Below are 10,987 nucleotides of genomic sequence, written 5' to 3'. Positions count from 1 at the left end.
TGTCTCCAAATAAAAACTATCATAAGTTTTTAGTAAAATTACAATTTTTTTTAATGCTATCATAAGTTGATAGTATTCTTACAAATCTTTTCCCAAAACTATCATAAGTTGATAGTGTTATTTCAAACCTATTTCCAAATAAAAACCATCATAAATTGATAGTAATATTCCAAGCTTTTTTTCAAACACTATCATAAGTTGATAAGTGTGTTGAAAGTAATAATTCAAACTTTAACAATTACACCTTGTAAAGAACAAGTTTCCATAAGATCATTTATACCATAAGTTGGTATTGAAAATTAAACCTACCAAAAGTTGGTAGTACATATAATCATTTATACCATATGTTGGTATTTAAAATCAAACTTACCAAAAGTTGGTAGGGCATTTTGTTCAATAAACCATAAGTTGGTATTTAAATTTAAACCTACCAAAGTTGGCAGTGTATTCCCAAATAAAAACTATCATAAGTTGATAGTAATATTCCAAACCTTTTTTCAAACACTATCATAAGTTGATAAGTGTTATTTCCAACCCTTTTTCCAAAGCTATCATGAGTTGATAGTATTTTTCATACCAACCTTTTTCTCAAAATAATTATATCTTGCAAAGAGCAAGTTTCCATAAGATAGCCATTAGATTAATCCGGGTAACCGTTTTCAAACGGGAGTTGTGGGGTGCCTAACACCTTCCCCACACTCAATCGATCCATGTACCCTTTTCTCTGGTTCGCAGGTTTTTTACGGTGTCCAATTGCACCTTAAATCAATTGGTGGCGACTCTAAACATTTTTCATCCTTTCAAACGTCGGACTGCGTCGTGACCCCGGTTGCGACAAGATCCACAACGCAGGACCATTGTTGGTGCCTGTGGGAATCCCTCGGTCCAAGTAAGTTGGGATGGAGTTCCAGCTTGTTCAAAGTCCAGACCTTAACAGTATGCCAAAGCAATCATCCGTTATAAGCAGGGCTGTCTCTAGCATTTTGGAGACCCTAGACAAGTTAAGAAAATGAGGTCCTCATCCCTTAAAATAATTTTTTTTTTATAAATCTAAAATCCAGGATATCTAATAAATCCAAAATGCAATATAATTAGTTCTTGAATACACATAAATTATCACCAATATCCAATAAATTAAGCAACTCAAACTTATAAATTTATTACATCAAATGAAACCAAATAACTCATGGGGGAGGGGCCTCACTTGTATGGTTCGGATTTGATTTGTTACACGACAATCAAAGTTCTAGGTCAATGAATTACACTTTTTAATTTTTATATATGTGATGGCGTGTCATTTTGTGTTTGAGCTAATGAGTTTTTTTTTCTTAAATAGCAATATATTAAGATATTTTTTTCTTATATCAATTGACAAGTACATTGTACTATCTGTACATACCTAAAAAGCTATACAACTTAATAAAAAGTGAGGCTCCTCCCCCATGAGAGGCCCTAGGCAACTGCCTATCCGGCCTCCCCCAAGGAGCCGGCTCTGGTTATAAGCCGAGAGATATATATAACCAACTGAGCTATTGAACTGTGGTTAAGCGCTACTTGTCTATCACTTAAAAAAATAAGTTTGCATCTTGAACAAGCCAAAGGATAACCTTATGAAACCAAAAACCATGTACTTGGATCAAATTTGTAAGCACAGAGTCTCAATCATTCTTTACTTCATGTACAAGAAAGTGAGAACTCAAGAAGCTACAAAAGGCATCTCTTGCAATGGAAAAAGAATCCCTTCACAGAAACCCTAAAAGCAATTCCTTTTTCTTCCTTGTCACAAACATAAAACCTCTCTCAATTATAAAAACCCTTGAACATTGTACGTCTTCCTCATCACACACAATCCCCACAAATCCCATGTCTTACGTCCATCGTCCTCGAATCACCGTCAATGGAATTCGAAGAACCAGAACTTTCCATTACTTCCGGTGCCAAAATTGCCACCGAACAGTCCGGTTTGCCTCTAATTACACACATCAAATATATTGTCCACATTGTTTGGGTGACCAACTTGGTCATGAGCTCGACATATCAAGGCCTAGACTTCTCAATGACCTCTCCGGTCTCGAACCCTCTCCCGCTGCACAATTGCTAGACACATTAGCACAAATGCTCGATAATTCATCGATAAGGCGTCCGACACCTAATCAAAGAACACTTTGGGATGCAGAGAATGCAAATGATCCTTTTATCACCTTCCAATTTGGCGAGCCTAATCCGGAACCGCGACACATTGTTGATACTAGAGAAGAAGATGTGACATTTGAGAATATGTTAAATGTGGTGCCTGATATTACTCACAACGAGCGACCAGGGCCGCCTCCTGCACCAGCCTCTGCCATAGAAGCATTGCCAACAGTGAGAATCACACCACAGCATTTGATCAACGAAACGAATTGTCCAGTTTGTAAGGAAGAATTTGAAGTGGGTGGTGAAGTGAGGGAGTTGCCATGTAACCATTTGTACCATTCGGATTGCATTGTTCCATGGTTGAGCATTCACAATACTTGTCCAGTTTGTCGATTCGAGCTTCGCGGGGATGGTGAGGTGGGGATTGGTTTAGACGAAGCAATCGCGAATAATATAAATAGGTGGTGGAGTCAGTTTGTTTCATCAAGGCCAATTCGCGCATTTTTCGACTGGAGGAATAGAAGTTTTGATCAATGGTTAGACAATAGGAATGCTGAAGCAACGAATTCACAGGGAGGTCAGATCCCAAAAATACTTCCCTTTCTGATTTTCTCTGGTTTTGTGCTCTATTTGTACGTCCATTAACTTGAAAAATCATGTTCTGTTTCCACTATTTTTGAAACAATTGCTGTATCTACACCATTTGACATTAGAAGGCAAACGGTGATTGTTAAGACCTTTTTTTTTGGTTTGGTAAGTAAGCGGGGTGGGAGAATTCGAACTTGTGTACCACCAAGTCGAGTATATACCTTAACCATCTCCGACAAGAGGTTGTTGGCGTGATTCACTTTAAGCAGATTATGTGTTATGGTTGCTGGAAATCTTGTTCTAGTATCCCCAATTCGCAGGACTCGATGATTCTTGGTTCGCCGGAACCAGAAGAGCCTGCATGTTTATATGCTTAACTTTTAGACATTATTGAGCACGTACTATGTTTCTGCAGATGTCTCGTGGTGGCGATCTTGGCAGACTTGGCACATCCTATAGCATTATGTTTCTTCACTAGCCGCCGGTAAGTACATACATACATACATATATATATGTATATCTGGTTCTGATATTCAGCTTCATAGGTATGATATCTTCTTGTGTGTAAAGTGGCTTAACTTACTAATTAAACCAAGTCTTAAAAAATCTACTCGCCCCTAAAGAATTTTTTTTTTTTGTCAATTATTATCTGGGTATTCACGGATTATGTATTTGGTCAGCTTTTTTTTTTTTTTTTTTTTTTTTGGCTTATTAGATATATTTGTACATTGTTTTCTATTGAGTGAAGAAAGAGAAATGTCTTGATCAACTGAAAGAATAGGCATCAAATCTTGATAAAGATACCATTAGTTTGGAGAATTGCTGCTTCTGATGATGATGATATAAATACATATTAACTTGTATTGTTATATATAGTCTATGTGTATATAAATACAGAGTCTACTGAAAATGATTCTGATAAGGATGTTTTTGTTTTTTTTCCTAATTAGTTTGAACATGAATGTGACCATTGATTTGGATAAGAATTTTAATGATCCACCCCATTTTCTATCCCTATGTTATGTGCTACATCGATTGATAGTGGTTTGGATTAATTACTAACTTCACTTTGAATATCATTAATAAAGAATCAATTATGTATCCTTTGATCAAGGGCGGATCGAGATAGGAAGTGATATTGTTGGGATGGATTAATATTAAAACAATATCATTTTGAGGTGCACGAAATACTCTTGCGGGGTCTGGGGGCAATGCCCACAAAATTTTTTAAAGCTATTTACAATCACGGGCGAAGCTACAATGGGGCCAGGGGGCCCCGGACCCCACTGACTTTTTTACAAAAAAATCTATATGTATTAATATGTATATGCATTTTGTAAATCTGTATGTATTAATATGTATTTTTAAAAAGAGATGCCACAAAAAATACAAATAGAAAATTAAAATAAGGCCTACAGAGACAAGACCGTAGGGGGGAGGAGCCCACAAATGAAAGGGATGTATCAAAAATACGTCTGATAAGCCCAAACAAAAAGGGAAAGCCATATAGGGAGAAATTTTCAGTTATGAAGATTATAAAGAATCATCTGCGCAATCGAATGTGAGATCAGCTTTTAAATGATAGTTTGCTTGTGTATATTAAGTGATAGAAACTAAATGAATTTAGTAATGAATCTATTTTTTAACATTTTTAAAAAAATGAAAAACTGTCGTGAGTTGTTGTAAAATGTAGTGTAATCGAATGGGAGATAAGCTAAAACAGGTGATGTTGGAGAACAATTCAATGTAGTCACGTTCATTTATTATTTTTGAATGTATATATATGCTTGAGTTTATTTAATTTTGTATATAAATGTAAGGACCCATCATATATTGGTATGGATTTGTGCCAACTTTAACAAACCTCAAAATATTAGGCTGACCCATTATATTAAATAAAACATTTTGCATGGCAATTTTGAAGTAACACTCTCAAAAGCTAGAGTAGTGGCCAAATTTCTTCACATCATAAATCTAATACAAATGAGATTTTATTGAATTTGAATATGCTCTATTAAATTAACCAAACTGGGGAATTTGGAATCAATAATATAACCTAACATAGAAACTTAGAGAGTGTAATGTGAGTTTTCTACGAGACCATATAAACGTGAACACTCTTTACATATTTGACACGTGTCATTTCTTTTATAAAAAATAAATATTTAAATCTTATATATGCACATATCATAAATAAAAAACTAAATTCATGTATAATAAAAATTAATGAATCAATAAGGTTAATGGTATAATTCCCTTCTTAATAGAATTCTGTAGTCAATGACCATTCAAAAAGAAAATGGTAAAATTCACGTTAAATAAATTAATTGCCAAACCAAGGGGAGAAGAAAGACGCTAGTCTGAATGTTTTTGGAAAATTAATTTAAATTCAAAATTCAAAAAGAAAATGGTAAAATTCACGTTAAATAAATTAATTGCCAAACCAAGGGGAGAAGAAAGACGCTAGTCTGAATGTTTTTGGAAAATTAATTTAAATTCAAAATTAAAAAAAGAGGGTAGTCTGTCAGACAACCGTGTGACCATCTCAGCCATTGGATGGCCAAGAACGATCATCTACTGCATCAACGGCCAGAGGCCATGCTGCTGTTAATCACGCTCCGATCACACGGTCAGATTTCATCAACCAGACTTTAGTTCCTGTCTCCTAAAAAAGGACACAGATGTACGATCCTATAGAACAGATCCTGTTCAAGTAAGGTCGTGCCATGTGTCGTCTGCGGAGGCGGTTATAAACATCTTATTCTCTTCAATGTTTTTCGATGTGGTATTTTTCGCCTGTCTTGTCATTAAATTGACCATCACATCACGTGATCACTTCATGTGCGTTTGTCGTTTTCTGCACGGAGAACATGGCTGGGCTTCAACATTTGACAAATGAAGTCAAGCCCAATATGGTTACCGGAGTTCATGCCCAAAACCATCTTCCTCTACAAGTTCAAAATTCTTCGTTAACCCGGAAGAGCAAACTTCATCTGCTGGAGTATCCATGTCCGTACGATCAAGAAACAACTTCTCGGCTTGTCGTCGCTGGAGGCAAACCTCAGATTTTGATAACGATTCTAATCAGGGTTAGGAGGTAAACCCTAATTCTGGTTAGATTTCGAGTTGAATACAAAGCTTGGTATTTATTAAGTTCAACTGGTAATGCATTGCAGAAATTACATTTTTGGATTACGTATTTGACTATTCAATTCATATATGTCATTTTTGTTTTCTGTGAATGCAATTTCATGTCATCAATCCGATTGTGTATGATTTTGGTTTGATGTGTTCTTAATGTATGTAGGATATGAAGAAGTGATTTTTAACTGCAACAACTTATGTTTCTTCAGTATGGTCCAGAAACTATAGGCGCTCTGTTGCACCAATGCTCTAAACTAAAGGCATTTCGCCAAGGGTGTTCCCTTCATGCTGTTGCTTCGAAAACAGGAATAAGTTCTGATGTTATTGTCTCCAACCATCTACTTAATATGTATGCCAAGTCTGGGAATACTGGGTATGCTAGACAACTGTTCGACGAAATGGCTGAAAGGAACTTGGTGTCTTGGTCAGCTATGATCTCTGGTTATGACCAGGCGGGGGAGCCACTATTGGCACTTGACCTTTTTTCTCAAATGCAATTTGTGCCCAATGAGTACATATTTGCTAGTGCTATCAGTGCTTGTGCCAGACTTTTGGCTCTGGGGCAAGGGCAACAAATTCATGCTCAGTCGTTGAAATTCGGCTATGCATCGATTTCTTTTGTTTCCAACTCTCTCATTTCAATGTACATGAAATGTGGCCAGTGCAGCAATGCCCTATCAGTCTATGATGGGGATGCTGAACTGAATTCAGTAACTTATAATGCCTTGATTACTGGGTTCTTAGATAACCAACAATCTGAAAAGGGATTTGAGGTGTTTCGACTTATGCTCCGACAAGGTCTTGTGCCAGATAGATTTACTTTTGCGGGATTACTGGGTATTTGCACCAGTTTAGAGGATTTAGAGAGAGGATCAGCAATGCATTGCCAAACAATCAAGCTTAACCTACACTCCACCCCCTTTATTGGCAATTTGATAATAACAATGTATTCAAAATTCAATTTAGCAGAAGAAGTACAAAAAGTCTTCAGATTGATAAACGACAAAGATGTCATTTCGTGGAACACCTTTATAGCTGCTTGTTCCCATTGTAGTCATCATGAAAGGGGTTTGACAGCTTTCAAAGAGATGTTAGTTGAGTCTTGTATGAGGCCTGATGATTATACATTTGCCAGTGCCCTTGCTACCTGTTCAGGGCTTGCCTCGATACATCATGGCAAGCAAATTCATGGTCATCTAATGCGGCATGGGCTGAATCAAGATGTAGGAGTTGGCAATGCAATTGTTAACATGTATGCTAAATGTGGTTCCATCGGATATGCTTATAATGTGTTTTACAAGATGTCTCATCACAACCTGGTCTCGTGGAATACTATTATTGCTGGATTTGGAAATCACGGTCTTGGAAGGAGTGCCCTTGAGCTTTTTGAGCAGATGAAGGCAAAGGGGGTAATGCCAGATTCTGTTACGTTTCTTGGACTTTTAACAGCTTGCAATCATGCAGGTCTGGTGGATGAGGGCCAGTTTTACTTCAACTCCATGGAATCCGTTCATGGTATTACTCCTGACATTGAGCATCTTTCTTGTCTGATTGATTTGTTGGGACGAGCTGGGAGATTATATGAAGCAGAAGATTATATGAAAAGATTTCCTTTCGGGTATGATGTGGTGATTCTAGGGAGCTTGCTTTCTGCATGTCGTGTACATGGAGATGTTGTCATGGGTGAACGTTTAGCTAGGCAGCTTCTGAAGCTTCACCCAATAACTACATCGCCTTATGTTTTATTGTCAAACTTGTATGCTTCAGACGACATCTGGGATGGTGTTGCGGAGGCAAGGAACATGTTGAAGGTTAGTGGATTGAAGAAGGAGCCTGGCCACAGTCTGATTGAAGTAAGTGGAGTCTTTGAAAAATTCACGATTGGTGATTTTTCACATTCAAGAATCGAGGAGATAAAGGCCATTCTCAATATTTTAAGTTGGGTTGTGGTTGAAGATTATTTGAACCCTTTATTTCTCCTTGACCTGGACTTTCGGATCTTGCAGGCAGATTATAAAGCATCAAGTTGTATATACAACGGATAATTGCTTTTTGCAATATTGATTTGTATAATATTCTAATGGAAATTGCCTATGATTCATGTGAGCAAGTACAAAACAAGGTGATGACTTCAGATGGAATTGTTTTTGGCAACAAATACATTCTTTGCAGGGAGGGAAATGTTATCAGGGTCTATTATGAGGTCGTGTGGTGTTGTTATGGAGCTTCAGGGAATGGTATTCCTTGATAAATGGAATCTAAAATGATTGCTGATAACGTAGTGCAAGTGCTTCTTATTTGTGTCAGACTGCTTGCATCCATGAGAAATGTCGAATATGATAGAAATTCTTGATTCACGTTTTTCAGTTAGTAAGAAGACAATATGGCGAACTTGTGGTTTTGTTGGAGCCGAAGATGCCATTACTTTTTTATTACAAATGACACATTAATTCTTCTCTCCGTCAGTCACAGAACAAAAACTTGTGGTTGTTGTTGGAGCCGAAGATGCCATTACTTTTTTATTACAAATGACACATTAATTCTTCTCTCCTTCAGTCACAGAACAAGGTACCCAGTGAAAGCCTCATTTTGACTACTGATTTTGTTGATCAGATGTGTGGGGAGTAATGGTTTTCTGCATTTTGATTCTCTTATGAATACGTTTTCAGGCTTGATATCTTTCGATATGTCTATATACCCCTTGATGGTGTCTACTTCCTTTTGAGATATGATGTCTGGCCATTTCAACTTTTCTAACTCTCTTGCTTTGTATGAGCTTTTTTTTTTTTAATTACGGATGATTGTTGGAGAAGTTGCAGGTCCGATAATTCATAATTTGCTGTGTTTAGAATAAGAGACATGCTTCTGAGGAGTGAGCTCCATTTGTATAAGTGGTCAAGTTCCTCACCACCCTGCCTAAAGGCAAGGGTGCAAACTTCAAAATCCCATTCTGATTGAATGATCAAAAGAATCTAGATTTTCAAATTTCACTAGTTGCAGAAAATAATTTCATACTCTGATCGTGTGAATTTTGTATTATCAACTGTCTTCGACATGTAACTTTACATTTCCACATAAAAAGTTTGGAAGATAGTACAACTATGATACTAATTGGGTTTTCTTTTCATCTAACCATTAAATGGTTGATAGCAGATCTAAATATGTTTTGGTTTCTTCTTCCATGGATTGCACTTGTAAATATACAAGTTTAGTGCTGCTTCCAGTCCTCATTATCTGTCTGCAGGCTCAAGGTAAAGGCAATAAACAGTTTATTTCCATAATTTCAATTATGGAGACAAATGTTTGGAATTCTTTACACTTTTTGTAGTAATATTTACTCGGGAAGTTGAAGACTCCGGATTCACAGCCTTTTTGGTGCCTTTTAGTTGTTATTGATGTCGTTTATCCTGTAGCGTAAGAATGAATGTGGTACTTGAAGCCTGATATGCCATGGAAACATCAGCACCTACTCAAGGAATTGTATTAAAGAAGAAGCCAGTAACCCTCTGCACAACTGAGCCACTTAAGCTCATCTGTTTGGCTTCAATGTCAGCATGCACAATGATCAATTCATTTGAAGAGATCCATGTAATTTTCCATTGGAAGACACTTCAGTTTTGACAGATTTCTGTGCAAAAAACATGCTGGTGCTTGAGATTTCCAGAGACCTCTTGCATGCCATGTTCAAGCTGGTAATGAGTGAATCAGTCGATGTTCAAGCTAGTGTAAAATGAGTGGCCAAAGTGAAACAAATGGAACGTGAGGGACTGAGATGTAACAGGGGCTATCTATCAGTGGCCAAAAGTGTACTTTCCTCAACTCTCTTGCTTTCGATCAGCTTTTTTTGTTTTATTACGGATTATTCTTGGAGAAGTTGCAGGTCAAATAATTTGCTGTGTTTAGAATAAGAGACATTCTTCTGAGGAGCTCCATTTGTTTAAATGGTCAAGTTCCTCACTACCCTGCCTAAAGGCAAGGGTTCAAAATCCCATCCCCATTGAACGATCAAAAGAATCTAGATTTTCAAATTTCACTAGTTGCAGAAAATTATTTCATACTTTGATCTTGTGAATTTTGTATTATCAACTGTCTTCGACATGTAACTTTACCTTTCCACATGAAAACTTTAGAAGATAGTAAGAGTATGTTACTAATTGGGTCTTCTTTTCAGGTAACCATTAAATGTTGATAGCAGATATAAATCTTTTTTGATTTCTTCTTCCATGGATTGGTAAAGATACAAGCTTAGTGCTGCTGTGAGTCCTCATTATCTGTCTGCAGGCTCAAGGTAAAGGCAATAAACAGTTTATTTCCATAATTTCAATTATGGGGACAAATGTTTGGAATTCTTTACACTTTTTGTAGTAATATTTACTCAGGAAGTTGAAGAGTCCGGATTCACAGCCTTTTTGGTGCTTTTTAGTTGTTATTGATGTCGTTTATCCTGTAGCGTAAGAATGAACGTGGTACTTGAAGCCTGATATGCCATGGAAACATCAGCACCAACTCAAGGAATTGTGTTAAAGAAGAAGCCAGTAACCCTCTGCACAACTGAGCCACTTTAAGCTCATCTGTTTGGCTTCAATGTCAGCATGCACAATGATCATTTGAAGACATCCATGTAATTATCTATTGGAAGATGCTTCAGTTTTGACAGTTTTTTGCGCAAAAACATGATGGTACTTGAGATTTCTGGAGACCTCCTGCTGGCCAAACATGAGTTGATGGAGAACACGCGCTTACGACTTGCTTGTGAAATTTGTGAATCAGTGAATGTTGCTTGTGAAATTTGTTCCAAAATGAGTTTGTTAGCTGCCTCTGTGTGGTGAACTCCATCCCAAGATGTGGATCATTGTTGTGTTATCCTCTGCTTTGTCTAGCATGTCATTTGGTACATTTTCACTTGGAAAAGATATTGCCTGGCATCCCATTGATCCTGCATTGTGGATCCAAAACGCTTTTGCTCCCAAATTTTATAGATTCTGCAAAATACATACACAATAAATAATCCCGATTTCTCTTACCGATTTGTACCAATATCTAATCTATAGTGTTTGAATAATTCGTTCTTTTTTTTTTTTTCCTTTGAAGGAAGTTTTTTTTTTTTAAATATCATTGA

The 10,987-nt window shown here is 36.8% G+C and overlaps 2 protein-coding genes and 1 non-coding gene across 9 annotated transcripts; 2 read left to right on the top strand and 1 right to left on the bottom strand.

Annotated features, from left to right (window-relative positions):
- Positions 1–1,859: 1,859 nt before the first annotated feature.
- Positions 1,860–3,659, top strand: LOC119982758 (E3 ubiquitin-protein ligase RING1-like). Its single transcript, XM_038826297.1, has 3 exons — positions 1,860–2,713; positions 3,140–3,208; positions 3,440–3,659. Exons 1-2 carry the CDS (start codon positions 1,864–1,866, stop codon positions 3,181–3,183), a joined length of 894 nt encoding a protein of 297 aa, XP_038682225.1. The 5' UTR covers positions 1,860–1,863; the 3' UTR covers positions 3,184–3,208; positions 3,440–3,659.
- Positions 3,660–5,242: 1,583 nt separating this feature from the next.
- LOC119983244 lies at positions 5,243–5,447 on the bottom strand. Its single transcript, XR_005464591.1, has one exon. It is a non-coding gene; the product is annotated as a small nucleolar RNA U3 (small nucleolar RNA).
- Positions 5,448–5,482: 35 nt separating this feature from the next.
- Positions 5,483–10,891, top strand: LOC119982757 (pentatricopeptide repeat-containing protein At2g33680-like). 7 transcript variants are annotated; one of them, XR_005464443.1, is made up of 4 exons: positions 5,483–5,886; positions 6,032–9,119; positions 9,197–9,674; positions 10,040–10,891. XR_005464443.1 is itself a non-coding variant. In XM_038826296.1 (2 exons), exon 2 carries the CDS (start codon positions 6,066–6,068, stop codon positions 7,911–7,913), a length of 1,848 nt encoding a protein of 615 aa, XP_038682224.1. In that variant the 5' UTR covers positions 5,483–5,886; positions 6,032–6,065; the 3' UTR covers positions 7,914–10,891. The 7 variants fall into 7 exon arrangements, 1 of the variants encoding a protein (XP_038682224.1); XR_005464447.1 differs by having other exon boundaries at positions 6,032–9,674; positions 10,040–10,156; positions 10,319–10,891; XR_005464446.1 differs by having other exon boundaries at positions 6,032–9,674; positions 10,040–10,156; positions 10,248–10,891.
- Positions 10,892–10,987: the final 96 nt, after the last annotated feature.

Source organism: Tripterygium wilfordii, chromosome 17, assembly GCF_013401445.1.
Source record: "Tripterygium wilfordii isolate XIE 37 chromosome 17, ASM1340144v1, whole genome shotgun sequence".
Lineage (NCBI taxonomy): Eukaryota > Viridiplantae > Streptophyta > Magnoliopsida > Celastrales > Celastraceae > Tripterygium > Tripterygium wilfordii.
Note: the sequence above shows the minus strand (reverse complement) of the source record. Positions and strands in the feature narration are given on the sequence as shown.